Source organism: Podarcis vaucheri (genome assembly GCF_965113315.1).
Source record: "Podarcis vaucheri genome assembly, chromosome: 12".
Classification (NCBI taxonomy): Eukaryota; Metazoa; Chordata; class Lepidosauria; order Squamata; family Lacertidae; genus Podarcis; species Podarcis vaucheri.
Window position 1 is genome coordinate 20,055,390 of NC_138750.1, and position 18,071 is coordinate 20,073,460.

General features: G+C 44.1%; 1 protein-coding gene across 3 annotated transcripts in view; it reads left to right on the top strand.

Moving 5' to 3' along the window:
- Positions 1 to 823: 823 nt before the first annotated feature.
- GADL1 (glutamate decarboxylase like 1) overlaps positions 824 to 18,071 on the top strand; it is a 103,403-nt gene continuing 86,155 nt past the window's right edge. The window contains exon 1 of one of the 3 annotated variants that reach the window (XM_082193453.1): positions 824 to 921. In XM_082193453.1, the coding sequence (XP_082049579.1) occupies positions 870 to 921 (52 nt within the window). In that variant the 5' untranslated portion in view covers positions 824 to 869. Of the gene's footprint in view, positions 922 to 14,231; positions 14,275 to 16,308; positions 16,428 to 18,071 lie in introns of those variants that run through there. The other 2 variants (XM_082193452.1, XM_082193454.1) reach the window with 2 other exon arrangements.

Consider the following 18,071-nt stretch of genomic DNA (forward strand, 5'->3'; position numbering starts at 1 on the left):
CCCCCCCCAAAGGAGGGGGAATAAACACGTAGTAGTTTTTCAGCAGGCACCCAGGAAAACCGCTGGTTTTCAAACAAAAAAAGCCAGCAAGATGTTACTTTCCAGAGGCAGCTAGTGTTAGCACATACTTTTCGAAAGGGAGCTAGGGGGCGTCAATAAATTATAGGCCTGTTTAACCTAATATATAGCCAAGATAAATAGATGAAAAACATTTCTTAACAAAACCCTGTTAGAATCCACCCTGGGCACATTGCAGACTTCACACAGAAGACCTGCAACACAGTCCTTAGGATAGTGTCACCTGCATAAAGCACTTTCATTATGTGTCCAAATCCCCCCCCCCCAACCCATAGTTTTCTTGCAGAATTTTTTTTTGGGGGGAAATAGTCCCCCCAAATTTGGCGTGAGGGGGACAGCTGACCCTCTCCATGCAACTTTTCCTTTTTGTGTATTTGCACGTGAGACACGGAAGAGGGGTTAAAAATGTATTTATTGAGAGGGCTAGTTCCTGCCTCTGGGGACAGGTCAAATTTCCGAAGGAAATAATGGAAATCTCTCTCTCTCTCGTGGCGCCCCCTGAATTCTGCCCTCAGCGTCCCCTCAGCTCAACCCCCCCCCCGGCCAGGCAGCAGGCAGGAGGGTCTCCGCGCCTTCGTGTGAGGTATTTATAGCCGGCCTGGCGCTACAATCCGGCGGCAGCGGCACCAGGAGTCCAGGCGAGCGCCTGAGGGCGGAGCCGAGCGCAGCTCCGGGGCGGGCACGGCGCGCCGAGGAGCCCGGCTATAATTCCACCTGCAGCCATTTGCGTCGCGGCTTCGGCGGCTAGGCGACAGCGCGGAGCCCCTGACCAAAAGGAGTGGCGGCGCCCAATGAACGGCAACGCTGGCGGCGAAGGCGGGATGATGGAGGAGGAGGAGGAGGGTAAAGAAGCAAACTGGCCCCGAGGCTTTATTTCTCGTAATGGGGAGGTTCAAAACCCTCCTTTTTGAGGGATGCAGCAGGAGCGAAGTCGTGCGCTCCCGCCGCCCTTTCGCGCGCGCGCGCTAGGGTCGCGTTTGTGCGCTCCTGAGGCGGACGGTGCCTTTTGGCGGCAGGCAGAACTGCACCGGCCCAGGGACGCTGCTTTGTTCTGGGTGCTTTATTGAGTATTTTGTGTGGTTATGTGTGTGTGGCGCTTTTGGTGGGTGGGTGTGGCGCTTTTGGTGTTCCTTCTCCCCGCCAACCTGACTCTCCCCGCTGCGCCTCCCTGGGCAGCAGCAGCATCCTCGGTGGCGCGCGAGCAAAGTTAAATGGAGAGCTCGAGGTGAAACGGGGCAGACTTTCCCCAAGAACTCCTCCAGGCGGGCGGGGGGGGGGAGTGTGCGTGCGTGGGAGTCAGGCATGCGTGGGGGGGGGGAGGAGGAGGAGGAGGAAGCCGGCATCTCTCCCCAGCAGCAAGTGACTAATGGTGCTCCTGCGCTTATCAGTCGCCACCATTAACTTCTGGCTTTGCAAGGGCGCTTGGGAGGGGAAACCCAAACACGCCGCCACCCACTTAGTGTAAACAAACGCACACCCTCGGGGGCGGGGGGGAGAACCCAGCAACCCAAAACTTTGCCCACAATTCACCCAGTTTTTAGCAAGTGGGCGTGTCCTTTTTAAATAATGAGCAGCAGCAGTAATGAGGATGGTGATGATGTAGTGCAATAAAACGTATTCACATTGCTTTGGCACAAAAATGAAGTTCTTAGTGAAACGCCCCAGAGGAGATGGTTAAAAAAAAAAAGTCCAGTGCTTTTATCAGAATGCAACTGGCAATGAAGCCTGGCATATCCGAAGTTTTTGCATTTTTATTTTTAGATTGAGGTAGGTATCTGTGTTGGTCTGACGCAGTCGAAATAAAAATAAAATAAATAAAATGAAAAAATTGTCCAGTAGCACCTTATAGACCAACTAAGTTTGTTGTGATATAAGCTTTCGTGTCCATGCACACTTCTTCGGATATTTTTATTTTTCTTATTTTATACAATACAGTCACAGCAAAGAGAAGACCGCAGCATAAAGTTTATGGCGTTATTTTACACGGAACCTATATGGACTGCCAGTGTTTTGAGGCCATGTAAATAGTTCTTGCATTTAACCACACTGGCATCCTCAAGAGTTGAGCAGTGATCCTAGTCACAATCGACTTAAGTGTAAGCCCCTTTAAAATTTCGTGGGGCTTGCTTGAGTTTAGCTGCCAGGTAGCTCCATCCAGTTCTTTTTTATTATTATTTAAATACATTTAAAAAGTTTTTAAAGGGGGGAAGGGGAGAATAGGGTATAGTATATTGCTATAACAATTGATCACATTTTTAACCTACTGTATTTTGCAAAAATGAGTTCCAAATTCCATTATACTTGTCCATGCAATAAGCATATTTGTCCATCTATAAGCAACCTGCTTACAGGTAGCAAGTGTAGTCAGGTCTTTGATCCATTGGAGAAATGGAGAGCTCCATCTAGTTTTTAGCAGCTTTGCCTGGCTGTGGGTAGGATTGGGCCAAAAGTTGACTTGTAGTGTGAGGATGAAACCTGTTTGAGGAAATGTATTATAAGAGGTGAACACACTTGCACGTGTAGGCTGCAGTCTTACGTAGAGTTGGGTGTGCCCAAGCCATCGGTTTCCATGGACTTGGAGCACCTAATTCAGTATAACATTGTATTGCTCATACTGCACACATAGGAAGATTAAGCTTTCAAAAGGTTAGAGATAGTGAAAAACTGAGAAATGAGTTTTCCAGGTATTTCCCAGAGTGTGTGGAGCTTTCTTTCAGCAGTGTGAACGTTTTCCTTTACTAACTTTAATTTTGGTAAACAGCCTTTCAAAAACGTTGCTGATGAAAGCCCTTATTGCTAGTTTAGCAGCATAATGTAGCCACATGCTTTATTTCCCTCTCCTTCCTATAAGGAACTTATTCCGTGATTCTTCTCTTTCTCCACGCATCCGTGTTCCCAATTCAGTAGCTTGCTCAGAGACATAATGATAAAGCACAGGTCATCCAGCGAGTTTCGTAAAAATTCACACTCGGGTATTTCATATGGAAACCATAGGCCAAGGTTTACCCTGTGGTTTTGAAGTGCATGGTTTGTTTGGGAGCGCTAAACTTTGAATCCAGTTCAGACAACCCACTGTCCTTCAGTGGCTTAGATCAGCATGGTGCAGCAGAATGACCAGGGATGAGTAAAAGCAGCTGTGATCTTGGTCATGCATTTAAAGCATTCTTGCGCCACTGTAACAGTCATGGCATACCCCAAAGATTTCTGGGACCCCTCACAGAACTGCAATTCCTAGCACCCTTAGCAAAAAACAGTTCCCAGGACTCTTTGTGGGAAGACATGATGATTTACATGTATGGGGCGGGTGTGTTCCTCTTCTTCAGGTGCCTGTAAGTTTGTTCTGAGCCATGGTGTGGCCCAGTGTGGTTGTGCAAACCAGGCCACTATGGCAGTAGCTGTCAAGGGTTTCAGATGACAATCTTTCCTACCCTGCATGGTGTTTCCAGGGACGCGGGTGGCGCTGCGGGGTGAGCGCCTGTTGCTCGGTCCCTGCTCCTGCCAACCTAGCAGTCTGAAAGCATGCCAGTGCAAGTAGATAAATGGGTACCACTCTGGCGGGAAGGTAAACGGTGTTTCCGTGCGCTGCTCTGGTTCGCCAGAAGTGGCTTAGTCATGCTGGCCACATGACCCGGAAACTGTACGCCAACTCCCTCGGCCAGTAAAGCGAGATGAGCGCCGCAACCCCAGAGTCGGCCACAACTGGACCTAATGGTCAGGGGTCTCTTTACCTTTACGGCGTTTCCAGGGATTGAACTCAAAGCATGTGCCTTGTTTAGGGTTGCCATATTTCAGAAAGGGAAGATCCAGACACAAAAGATGTTGAGAAGTTGTAGGTTGAATTGGTTGGAGTTTTTTTGCAAAATATCTTTTAAAAATGAAGTTTTTGCCATAATCTACACTTCATGGGTTGCCAAGCGTCCAGATTTTCCTGGTCATTTTGGCGATTTTCACCCGGACACTATTTTTTATAGCTGTATTCTTGCTGTGTCCAGGAAATTCTGAACGTATGGCAATCCATTCTGGAAGTCCGGTTGACTTCTGAAACATTCAAAAACCAAGGCGCGGCTTCCGATTGGCTGCAGGAGCTTCCTGCACTCAAGTGGAAGCCGCGTCAGACATTTGGCTTCCAAAAAACGTTAGAAAACCGGAACATTTACTTCTGGGTTTTCAGCATTTGGGAGCCAAAACCTAAGAGTACCACAGTGTTCGAGAACCAAGTTATGACTGTACTGTTGAGCTGTGGCCCCTCCCTTGAATATTGCATGTCCAGTTTCATGGCCTATCTCTTGCACAAGTGCTCCCTGTTGTTGCCAAGGTGCCATCCTTTGTGTTTACAAAATAAATAACCCATTTTGGGGGTTTTGGATTTTTTTGTCCATGCACGGAAACTTAATCTCTTTTACGTACAGCTGGAAAAGTTACTATCTTGGCGGCGTCTCTTACTGTACACTCAAGAGTCTTGTTTGAACACAAATGTAGTTAAAATATCAGTTTAGCTTTGTTTTTAATGTTTGTTAAACATATAACAAGTAAATTAAATCATATTATCGCCTGGCACAGCATGCCCCTTTAATATATTACAGTTCTGTGTGCCAGTGAAGAATGAATTAGCCCAGATAGATCTATTTAATGTTCCTGCTGATGTCAGCTTTCTTTGATGGAAAAATATGAATGCAAAGTAATAATCTTACAAAATTAAGTTCGGTTTAGTCCATGCTGGTGTCAAAGGATTCTGCTTCTTTCAACTGACTAGATTTCGTCCAGATAAAAAGCCATAGGCGAAGAAACTATCACTTTTCCGATGTATGGGATTCGATCACTTTCTGGCAAATTAAGATTGCACAAGTCACCGGGGAGTCTTGCAAAAAAAATAAAATAAAAAAAATCCTTTCCCCCAAAATATCAGACTTTTTCTGATGAGGAGTGTGATGTGGAAATGCACTGGGAAGGGTGAGATAAAACTTGTGACCCTCTTTTTAGATTCAGCATCATCTAACCTTCCTTCAAACAAACTGAGATGAATGCTCAATAAAACAGTATGAGGTTGAAAATACTGAATTGAATCCAATTAAGTCTTACTATGGACAGACCAATAAAATCAATGGACTTAAGTTAATCATGCAGTCCTAACTGCTCCTGGAAGGAGTTAGGGTCCCGAGAGGAGGGTCCCTCTGCTGATAGTGAACTCTTCTAAACCTGCTGAGAATGTGTGTGGTTGCAGTAACTAACACAAGGTTCCCAAAATGGAGTGTTAAACGTCTTGTGGAGGAGCAGGGCCAGTTATTGATTCATTGGCTAAAAAACCTGCCAATTTCTAGGTGAAAAAGCCCAATCTGGCTCCCTCCGCTGTGCTAACTTCAAGCTGGTGCAGCAAAAAGAGAATTAGAAGCAAACACAAAGGTAGCTCCACCTTGGCTCCTCATTAGATTGTACATTAAAGGTAAAGAGACCCCTGACCATTAGGTCCAATCGTGGCTGACTCTGGGGTTGCGGTGCTCATCTCGCTTTATTGGCCAAGGGAGCCGGCGTACAGCTTCCGGGTCATGTGGCCAGCATGACTAAGCCACTTCTGGTGAACCAGAGCAGCGCACGGGAACGCCGTTTACCTTCCTGCCAGAGCAGTACCTATTTATCTACTTGCACTTAGACGTGCTTTCGAACTCTAGGTTGACAGGAGAAGGGACTGAGCAATGGGAGCTCACCCCGTCGCGGGGTTTCAAACCGTCGACCTTCTGATCAGCAAGTCCTACGCTCTGTGGTTTAACCCACAGCGCCACCCGATTGTACAGTACTGTAACTTAAATTCGTTTATTTGGATACTGAAGATTTGCGATTGGAGAAGGTTTGGTTTAAAACTATGGGGAAATGATCATGATTTTAAGAGTGCTGTCTGAGACAGGCACACAGACTGAGCTGCTTAAAATAATTTATAGCCAACATGGCTTTTTTCTTTTCTTCTTTCTGTACAAAAACTAGACATGTTGATGACCATCCCTCAGGCAGGCACACACAGTTTGGAGTGATCCCTTGGCACCAATTGAACTGTTACTCCCCCCCCCAACAAGGAGTTAGTGAGTTATTCCATACCTTAGATTTAAGCAGTGATTCAATCTAAATGAACAATGAAACTTGTGTACCCTGTAATCCAGGGGCAGGCAAGGTTTAACTTGCCTGGGCCGGTTCATTCCAGTGGAGAACCCTCTGTGGGCCGGATCCTGCTCATGTGCCCGCGATTTCCGGCATCTGTGCAGACACAATTTCCAGTGTCTGCGTCTGCACATATGCAATTTTCGGCCCCACGGAAGTGAGTCCCTGCACTGTTTAGCGCAGCGTGCGGGGACTTGCCAAGCAAGCGGCTTGGTTCGGGGGCGGCTCGGGGGGGCGGTTAAACGACCCCCGTGGGCTGATTGTGGCCCATGGGCCTTAGGTTGCCTATCCCTGCTTGTAATCTATTTTCTTATAATGTATATTAAATCAGTTTCCTGTACTGGAACATTCTTCCCAGCTGTTTTAGTGGTAGGACTACTTAAATAATCTAACCATGATGATCATATATGACTCAAATAGCTGTGGACACAATGACATTGAGGACTAATTTATTCGGCACATCAAACTGAAAAGGTAGAAAATAACTTAAAACTGTGCTTCTGTGAGACCTAAGAAAGCACTTAAACTTCATAAAAGGTTGACAGGCAGAGTAATTCTGTGCAAGGTTATTTGGAAGCAAACTTAACTTGCATTCGATGGGGCTCACTCCCGAATAAGTTTATTTGGATAGGTTTGCAGTCCAAACTATGTACTGGAAGATGTGGCTGCTGTGTGTTGAACACGGGCAAAGTGTGCACTGCCAGAAGAGTTTAGGCTATATAGTTTGTAATGGAAAGTGTTGAATTTTAGGTTGGGTTGAGTTGAAATCATTAAAAAATAAATAAATGCTTTATTGGTTTTAAAAACAATTACGTAACCATCAACAAAAGGCAATCCAAGGTCAACACTCATTACAAAAGAAAAGAAAAGATTGAATTCACATGTCAAGAATGCCAACTCCCCCCCCCCCCGTTGTGATTCCTAATTTACATTACAACTGCACACTTAACTTTATCTCTCCTAGGTTAATCGGTTGTGTTAATTTTGTAATGTTCTCTTATTTCATGCAGAAATCAATCCAGGCCTACCAAAGAATTTAGATTATTGCAATGTTCTTTTAAGCGTTCTCTGTAAATATTCCACTCTCTCTTTTTTAAAAAATTACAAAGAAAAAAGACAAAAATAGAAAACAGAAAAAGAAAAAGAAAAAATAAAACCATCATTTTCAAATTCTCCACTTTCATTACCTTCTTTCCATGACCTCCTCCTCCTCCCATCTCTTGTATCTTGATTAATAATTGTCACCTCAATCCTTTCCATAATTCATAGTATTCTGTCATTACATTACCTTACTCTATTTTCATCTTATCTTATAAAAAAACTTAAAACTTAAATCTTATTTTTACCAGCTTCTCATAACCATTACCTTTTTACCTAATTCTTTAAACATTTTTACAAGAGCCAAGTAATTTCATTTCAACATTTTTCCAACGTTCATAAAGCATTTCTAATGATAAAGAAAAAGAATAAAAACAATCCAATCTTCTTCCAGCGTCCCCGGTCCCGGGATTGTCAGTCCTTTTTGTCCCATTGGTCTGGCACATTAACCTGGTGATCTTATATCCGAGGCCTTCAAATCTCTTCCATGTCCCTTCCGCAGCTCTTCTTCATATTTTCCTTTCACTCGTGGGAACTCCAGCTTGGTAGTGTTTTTTACCCTTTTCAACAAATCAGCCCCTTTCCCATAGTCCAGACTAGACTCCATGTGGTATTTTAAGACATGTTTCAAATTCCCTCCAAAGTTGGAAGTCCCAACAGCTCCAAACCTCCAAACCTCTGACGGCCCATTGCCAGACTCGGAAAGTCCAAACATCCCTGCATAGGGGGGTCAGTCCAACCCCCCATTTCCAAGTCAATCCAAACTTTGTCTTTCCAAATCTGTTTTTTTTTCAAGTTCATTTGTCAAATCCAAAGGCTTATTTTCCTGCTGGGCCAAAAGTCCCTCCATCTCTGGCGCCCAAGATTCTGCAACATCCTCTTCTATCATCTGCTCTGTCAGGACACACTCCTGTTTAAGTTCCTGGGTGGGCTCCATATAATTTCCCACTACCTGTTCAAATGTTCTGGCCGCATTAGTCATCAAATCCGTCTTCTGACTTAACTGATCCAATAGGGCATTTATTTTACAGAAAGCACCCAACAGTGCTTCTGAAAACATTGTCCTACAAGCTCACAAGTCCTTTCCCACGGTTGTAATCTGGCAGCTGCAAGCTCGCTAGAATTGGTTACAGTTTCCCAGTCCCCCTCTAGGGGGAAACTTCTAGTTGTTCTTTCTTTTAAGAACAATAGCAACAAAGTTTCTTTTTTTAAGATATTTTGTCAGTATTTGTTCCTTTAAAAAGGAAACAGTGGGATCACAATGTTACTCTTCTTTTAACTATCTGTCAAAAACATTTGTCTCTGGTCAATGAGCTTCAAAACGTCAATTCTGACACCCCGCTCCAGGGTCAGGACGGTGGAAAGTTACTTTACTTTAAACTCACTTCTGCAGGTTTAAACAGTCCAAAAAAGAGATCTCCCTTCTTCTCCTGCTACCGAAGGGGGGTTCAACGCTTTTAGATGGTGAAAACCAATCCTTTAGTAAATATTCCACTCTCTATTAAGTATTTGATCTGTGTGGTCTCAAAACCTTGCTGTCAATCTTGCTATCTCTGCATATTCTAACATTTTATTCTTCCAGTCTAGTTTTGAGGAAGTAGAAATTCCTTTCCATACCTTAGCAATTAAATCAAGTCTTTATGTAGCCTTATGAGGCTTTGCCCTTGGGTGGGAAAAATATTGCGCCTGGGAAAGGGAAGTGGGAGTCAACAGACACTCAAGGAATAGTTTTGGAGAAAAAGGTTTTATTTCTACCATCCATGAACTGGTAGAAGGAGCAAGTGTGATAAGTCACAAAAAGCATGCACGAGTTCACAATCATGTGCACAGAGTTTATATACCCATTCCAGTTCCCCTCTCCTTTCTCCTCCTTCCAGAGTCCTGCCCCATGAGTTCCTCTGAGCATGAACAGAAAGCTGTCTTGGGACTATTTTGGACTCTTGGCGCCCTTCCCAGGAAAGGGGTTTCAGAGTGTTCAGATATGTTTCAATCTCTTGTTCTGGCATGGTTCCCAGACAGAAAGCAAGTTGCAATGTGGTTCTTTAGCAAGGCCAGAAGGCATGAGAAAGGCCTGAGAAACAATGGACTGTTCTCTACCTTTGTTATAGCAGAGCGGAATGTTTCTGATGCTTAGCTGCTAAGAAAATGATTTTGAGAAGCTTTGAGCCTGCTTTGGTGGGGGGTGACTTTGGGCCTAGGTGAGGTCACCTGTCCTCACCTTCCTTCATTTATAGTTGAAGGCTCTCCTTGCTTTCCTGCAGTGGTGATGGGATAGCAAAGACTACCATCCATTTTTTGGAGGTGTTAAGAAACATGCTGCATAGGGCAAAAGGAAATTTGAACACTACTAGCATTGTGATTACTAGTATTGTACCAAGGAGACTCTTCCTCCATCGTGAAGGTCTCATTGGCTTATGGCTAGCTAGCCTCTCTTTCAGTCTAGCCTACCTCTCAGGGCTGTTGGGAGGATAAGTAGAGGAAAACTATCAACCCTGCTCCAGACGAGTAAGATAAAAATGTAAGATTTTTAATGATTCTTACCTTTGTATAGTACACTGTTCATCAGAGGCAGCGGTTTCTATACTTGCCCGCGCATCTCTCCATTGTCCCATCAGCGAGCAAGATCAGTTTATCACAGAGACTCATTCTGGCCAAGCAAACGCTTTTGAGGTGGGTGCAAAAAAAAGGTCAGCCAGGGGGAATCCTTGGGGCCAGTTGTGTTTGACTCTTTGGTATGCCAGCCTTGCCCTATCCTGTGCCAGCCCCCAATTAAAAGAATAAGACACTTGTAATATCGCTTTTTCTCTTTGCAGAGTTTCCAGCAGGGCAAAGCATTTTTTCTTTGGGTTAACTTAAGTTGCATCGGGTAACAGCTTCTGTTCAGAAAGTTACTGTTTTTGGAAACTCAGTGCTGCAAGATATCCAGGCCCTGTGCTTACTCAAGCAGTGCCCATATTTAATTTCAGTACAAATGCTTGAATGCCCAGTGACTCTGACAAGGGGCCTTTTGTCACAGAAAGCTCACGCTTGCCCTGAAGTGTGAGCTCCAAGTATGGGTCAGTCTGTAAAAGTGACCTTTTCTATATAAGCTAAATATAGATGCAGACATAACAGGGACATAGTCTGTGTCTTCTTGGAGAGAAGTGTAATTTGGAAAGAGATTTATTGTTCCTAAAAGGGCAAATTAATGGGCATAACCCTCCAGAGAGCTTTAAAAAACAAACACCCATCCCACAAATGTTGTTCTTATCCCTAACAACAACAACAACAACAACAACAATAGTTGTTATTATTTTATTTATATCCGATCTGACTGCGTTACCCTAGCCACTATGGGTGAGTTCCAGCGTAGTATAAAAACACAACTAGACATCAAAAACTTCCTGATACTGGGTTGCCTTTAGATGTCTTCAAAAGGTTGTGTAATTGTTTATCTCTTTGACATCTGATAGGAGGGTGTTACACAGGGCGGGTGCCACCACCAAGAAGGCCCTCTGCCTGGTTCCTTGTAGTTTCACTTCTCGCAGTGAGGGATAAGTCATTGAAGGAACTTACTGGATTTTACTATGGGTTTATCTTCGGACTAGATCAGCTGTACAGGTGCATTAAATTTGCCACGTAATCGCTTCCGTCGAGTAATGATGGAGAGGTGAGCTGCTTACAGCAGAGTAAATAAAACAGGACACTTTAAAACACACACAAAAAAGAACTTTACATAATGAACAGAAGCAGCACAACACTAGTACCAGAATGAGTAGAAGCATTTGATGGCCTGGGAAAAGAAATATGGCGAAGTACGTGCCAAAGGAGATCATTGTACAAGTGGGCCACCACTGGTATGATCTGCCGCCTCGCTTCAGATGTTGGGGGGCACCTGGAGGTGGACTTCAAAAAAGATCTTAACAGATAGGCAAGCTGACATGAAGGCAAATTATCCTTCAGCATAACTGGTCCCAAGGCATATAGGGCAAAGCTTTAAAAAGCAGCACTCAATGTTTATTTCTAGTTAGCAGGCTGCACCAGCATGTTGAACTAGCTGCAATTTCCAGGAAGTCTTAAAACAGGCCCCACTTGGCTGTGAGTTTCACCCATGGCAAGAGTGAACGGCTTCCCTCCATCAAATAGTTGCTACCATGAACAAAGCCTTGAGTGCTGCAACCAGTTTGAGCCGTGAACTTTACCATAGGTTTATGTGTCTTTGTTACAGAGAACTAGAGAACCCAGAATCAAGGATATTAGGTGGCATTTCCAGAAACGAGAAATGTGTGCAGGGAGTCATGGTTCTAGCTGCAGGGCTACAGAACTGTGATCTGCTGAACTGAACCTTGCTAAATCTCTTGCTTTTTTAATGCACGTCAAGACCACAGAACAGGGTTGTTGTGTCCAGTGCTAGCCATATGCAAGAATTAGGCCCATTGAAACGAATGGACTAACTTGCATTCGTTAATTTGAGTGGGTCTTTTCTGAGCAGAGCTTCATTGCCAACAAGCGTGAGTTTGTCATGGCTTCACTATACATGGGTCTTACCTAAGGTATACTTAGGCATACTTCTTATACCTAGGAAGTATAGCTAATGGTGTCCATCTGTCATACCTTGGATCCCAAACGCCTTGGTACTCGGACGTTTTGGCTCCCAAACGCCGCAAACCCGGAAGTAGCTGTTCCGGTTTGCGAACGTTCTTTGGAACTCGAATTTCCAACGGAGCTTCCGCAGCTTCTGATTGGCTGTGGGAGCTTCCTGCAGCCAATCAGAAGCTGCGCTTTGGTTTCCGAACGTTTTGGAAGTCGAAAGGACTTCCGTAACGGATTCTGTTCGACTTCCAAGGTATGACTATACCAGCTGAACAGTGGACAAAGAAATGTATGTGGGGGGGGATCAAGAATGCGTATAATGGCGGGAAATCCTCCATTTTACATTTTTCTAGTAAATGTTAGCGAGATGGTATTAAGGAAAACTTACGACGAATGACAAATTAACATCCTATACTTCATTAAACTATCTTGTCAATTAAGCTTCCGAAATTGCTATCACATTAATGCATTGGGCTCCTTGTTGCACATTAACTCAATTTTTCATGCTTATTAGACAAGCTGTATTTTATGTGCCAGATTTCTCTCTCTCTTCTGCTTTAAGTAATTCAAGCTAATCCCCCCCCTTGTGTGTGTGTGTGTGTGTGTGTGTGTAGGATTTGTGTCTTGGTAAAAGTCAGTGGTTGTGTGTGGAACACCAAGCACTAAAGTATGGAAAACTACAGCAGTTCATTTAAAAGTAATCCAAAACAGGAATCGGCAGCAAATGGCTTCCAGGCCTCTCCTGAAGAAAAGCTTTATGCCTGAATGATTAATTATCCTATGGGTGGCAGCCAGATATCAGCACCCTGGCTGTTGCTGGGAAAGAGATATGGGTCTTGGTATAAGGCAACTTCCTGTGATATATTTGGCCATTAAAATGTCAGAAGAAGTCACGGTTCAGTTTTTAATTTTTCAAATTATATCTTAAATAACTGAGAATATTAAAACAACTGGAGTGGCTCATTCCCTGTTTTGCTTATGATTTCTGCTCGCCTCTGGCAGTTTCCCTTGTATTATGTCCCCCACTTTTCTGCTTTCAGGGAACTCTTCCCATATTGGTTTTTCTGCCAAAGAATCTCAGTGCATCTGCCACAAAATTCTTGCCCGTTAGAAAAGTCCTGAGGAATGTTTTAGGTTGCATGCCTGAGTAGCCCAAAAATTGCAAGATGCAAGCAACCAGGCCAGGATTCTTAGGCCACATCGCAGCCCACTGTGAACTCAGAATGCATTGAATAATAATAATAATAATAATAATAATAATAATAATTTTTATTTATATCCCGCCCTCCCCAGCCGAAGCCGGGCTCAGGGCGGCTAACAACACTAAAATAGTGCAACATTATAAAAACATCATAAGAATTAATTAAAATCAAAATTAATGCAACCATAAACTAAAGTATTGTAAAGATTGCCAAAGGAGGGAGTCAGGCTGCGCCCTGACCAAAGGCCTGGTGGAATGCAGCAAAACCTCTCTCCAATGCTAAACACTGCAGGGCAAGATCAGGGGTGGCAGGCAGCCTTGAGGGAGAAACACTGCCATTACAGTGGTACCTTGGTTCTCAAACTTAATCCGTTCCGGAAGTCCGTTCCAAAACCAAAGCATTCCAAAACCAAGGTGCGCTTTCCCATAGAAAGTAATGCAAAACGGATTAATCCATTCCAGACTTTTAAAAACAATTCCTAAAACAGCAATTTAACATGAATTTTACTTTCTAATGGAATCATTGATCCTTAAAATGAAAGCAATAAACAAAGTACTGCAGTCACACAATCAGTCAATCAACCAATCAGTAGCTGACCTGGGTTACAAACAGTCACAAAAAAGAGCCACAGAAACACAAAATAAATAGCAAAAACAGACAGTCCTCAGCATAACGCTCAAAACAGAAATGTGGCACTCAGATTGGAAGTGTAACACTCAAAACGGAGCACGTTTGGCTTCTGAAAAAAGTTTGCAAACCGGAACACTTACTTCCGGCTTTGCAGTGTTTGGGTTCCAAGTTGTTTGAGTACCAAGGCGTTTGAGAACCAAGGTACCACTGTATTTAATTTCTTATTGAAGAACTCCTGAGAAATTTCCAGAGCTCCAGAAGCTCAGTTTGAAAAATTGACTCCCCAAAGCGGTGATACCAAAATTTATTTTTTTCACTTGTTCATATTTTTTCATGTTGCACTGTGTGCTTGTTCAAGCATTGACCTGTTGCATAATCTGCTTGTGCAAGCAATGATGTCACATAAGTCTGAAGTTTGTAGATTGAGGTCGGGGAAACATGCCACAGGGATTGATAAATGCAGGTTCTTGGAACACAGTATTATGGCTTCTTTCTATATTATGGCTGCTTATGATGTTAATGAAGTTAAAATGGATTTATTTGAAAGGTAACCAAGAGCTTACATTTGTAGCTGCTGCTGTTTGTTAGGATTGACTTGTTTTGACGTGTGTTATCTGAATTGTGTAGGGCTTGTAAGCTCTTCAGTGGAAATGCGCTATATAAATATTTTAAATAAATAAAAAAAGATGATTTGCACACATCTGAATAGGATCTAACATTTACTGGGGAGTATACCCCATTGAACAGAGTTGAACTTCCTTCAGAGTAAACATGCATAGAATTGTGCTAAAATGCTGCAGTTCCATGTATACTTTCATTGAGGGGGGGGGCAGTACTCTCTGAAATTTTAGTTGGTTACTTCTGAGTAAAAATGTTTAGTATTGCATTGCATGTTTTGGAAGTCTCTAAAATCCCGTTGCAACAGCTAAACAAAGCAATTGTTTTAAACATTTTTTTAGCTGCTCTTGTATCATAATTTGTGAGTTCTCTAGCATCGAGAGTTTGCAGTTTTATTGAAATTCCATTATACAGTGGATGCATGAGGATTACCTAGTATTTATTCTTAGGACTTTTATCACGTGTTATGTAAGAGGCGAAACAACCTCTACTGTTGCTTGTAATTTTAGACATTCTTGTTTTTTAAATGTGTGCACTTCCGCACTGCAGTTTGTTGTGGTATCGCTGCTGATCGTGCACGTTTTAGTTTTGCACAGCAGCCACATAACACTCTTAACCAAAATTCCTTCCCAGATTATCCCATTTTAATCTGATTTACAACCACCACTACCCTATAACCCTATACTGGTAATGTGGACTAAGTGGGTTTGTATCTGAATATGCATGCCAGGGTAAACCTAACCATGGTTTCCTGGGACTGTGATGCTGCTGGAGTGGCCCCACTCCCCCCAGAGCAAAGTGGGGCTGCACTGAGCCGCCTGCCCACCCACGTAGGAGGGAGCCCACCTTGCTGATGTGGCCCTTGGCAGCTGGAGAGGAACACTGGGCTGGGCCAGGCTGGGGTCACCTATGTGGAGGTACCTGGTTCATGCCCCCACAAAAATTGTGTGCCTGGAGCCCTGGCCCTCCCTGCCACCCCAGACACTACGCCCCTGGCATTCAGACACATTTAGATGGGGCATGTCAACCTGGGAAGGTGGTCTATCTGGGAGAAGAAAAACTCTGATCCTAAGCCTCTGTGGCCTTGTAGGAATATCTTTGGGAGAAGGGTCCCTAAAATGGTTGAATGGCGCCCTGTGCGGCTCCTTCCGGTAGCTCCTGCAGCCAGCTGATGCCAAACATCTTTCTCTGCTTACTTTTGGACCACACAGGCAAGGCTGGGTCTTGACATCTGGGCTAGGACCCTGCTCAGGCTTATGCCCCAGGGAGGTCCCTTCTGTGCTGCTAACACAGTAGTTTGACTTTACCCCTGGAGGCACACTCCATTGTCTCTTGAGACAGACAGGTGTCAACAACAATTCAGACACATAATTTCTCACCAGTAAAACAATGTAGTCTGGAAAAAGAAGTATTTCATCTGCTATTTCTGTGCAAATGGAATCTTAACTTTTCTGCATTGGAAATTTCTGACCACGTTAGAAAACTTCAGAGCGCTGCATGCTGGGAGCTACACTGCCGTTGACAAAACTTTCTTTTTTGTAGCTTGACAAATACACAAAATAGATTTACTGTGGAGAAATGTATTTGTTTCATCTTGAGACTGACCATTATTTTAATAGTGTGAATTCACAGAGTGGCGACTATACGAAATCAGCATGAGAAGTGAATTCCCTGCCATCCATAAATAATGATATAAGCTTTTGAACACAATGCACGGTACGATGGCAACAAACCAATATTCCTTGTAGGGCATTCAGCTTAAAATCATTGTGGTTCGTCTTTAAAATTTAATTGGTACAACAGGAGATCTATTCTGAAGCGCTGTCTGTTTCTCTTGGCAGTTACCATGAATAAGTAATGAAGGATAGTGATATTTTAAGAGATGTTGATGCTCTAAATATGCATAGTTCTAATACCACTGCATTCAATTATTTACTTACTATATTTTTACCCCTCTTTGCAGACAATTGCTGTTTCTCAAAGCTGCTCGTATCAATAGAGAGACAAAGAGAGAGAATTCTGCCACCAGGCTTACAAACTAAAAAAAAAATGACAAGACACACAAGGAAAGGGGAGTAACAGGTAGCAGTGGGAAATCAGCTCTTTAAAGCCAGAACAAAGTGTTGAGCTAAAAGCACTTATGCCCAGTGTAATGGGTTTGAGTTACTCGTGCGTAAACTGTCGCCGTTCTAGGCTTAATTGCCTTGGTTAAACCGTTCAGACTGCACAGCCCATCTCCGCGCGGCTGCCTCAGTCGCTAGCAGAATCTGTCTGTGGGCGTTTCTTAAACCTTTTCCAGCGTAGAAGCTGTCTGACTCCCAGTCGCCTCCTCCTCTCACTGCGCGGGAGTCTTCTGCGCAGGGAGGGCGTGGGTAGAGGAGGACCTGTGCTCTCCTCACTGATGTCCAGAGAAGAATCCCGGAGCTCTCCCTCCGCTTCCCCCATTTGCCCCCCCTTTTTCCCTGGTGTTGCGCCGATCTCCTTCCTCCTCTACCGAGCTGCTTCTTCCCCTGCTGCTGGGTCCTTCGCCTGCGGAATCTGGGAGCCTCCCCTTCGCCTCTCGCTCTGATGTCAGTTCCCTGACACCCAGTTTGAGCCAGCCTGATTTTCTTTGATTGGTAGTCTGTCAACTGGTGCCATTGTCTCTTCAGCAGAGAGCCATTTCCCCTTGCTTCGGCCAGCCGCAGGGTCCCCTGGAAGCTAGTTTCCTTTCAGGCAGGTATCTGAAGAAGTGTGCATGCACACGAAAGCTCATACCAAGAACTAACTTAGTTGGTCTTTAAGGTGCTACTGGAAGGAATTTTTTATTTCAGGCAGGGAGGAGCCAACTTTTTGGCTGATGGATGGGACCAGGTTGGTCTCTTGCTTGCCATGATGCTCTCACTGGGAGGCAGGGAGTACAGCTGCCCAGTGACTATTGGTCCCCTGGCTGATGGCAGAGGCCAGGGTGTGCTGATCAAATGACTGATCTGTTCCTGTTTGCTGAGCCTCTCTTGCATCAGTTTGCAATTCATGTACCCATCTGACTAAGCGAGTGAAATTTGGTCTTCTGTATGGAGGGACAGTATGTTTAGCACCAAGCGCCCATCCCCTTTTTGTGAGTTATTGCTCTATTTTTATTGTGAAACACCCGACGGTACTCTTTCTTAATTTTTTATTTTACAGTGCACAATCAGTCTCTCTCTCTCTCTTTCACTCTCTCTCTCTCTCTCTCTGCCTCTGCATGTATGCACTATTTTTGTATATATGCATGCACATGCACAAGGACACATGCACACACATCCTTTTTCATGCTCTGCTGCCGAAGAGGATGAGAAAAAATCCAGATGTTTTGCATATTTGGACGTCCACATGAGTAACACACACATTTTATTGATCACAACGCTCCACACACCCCAATAGTGTGCTAAAAGTAATTTTAAAAAAGCTTCACTCTCCCACCCAAAAAAAGCTCAACTCTGCCCCCCCCAGCTCAGCGATTGCCGGCAAGGGAACAGCTGATAGGCAGCCTGTTAGACACGTGGGGCTGTTAGCCTCTGGGCAATCCCCCCCCACCCCAATTTCAACAAGTCAGGGCAATTTCCCCACATTTTCATAATTTGGAGTCCTCAAAAATGGGCGTCGTATACATGAGGGCATCCAATACACTGAAAAATATGGTATATAAAAAAGGATCAGCAAATACTTATAAGCCTGTCATCTTTCTCACAGAGCTTTGCCTGCCAT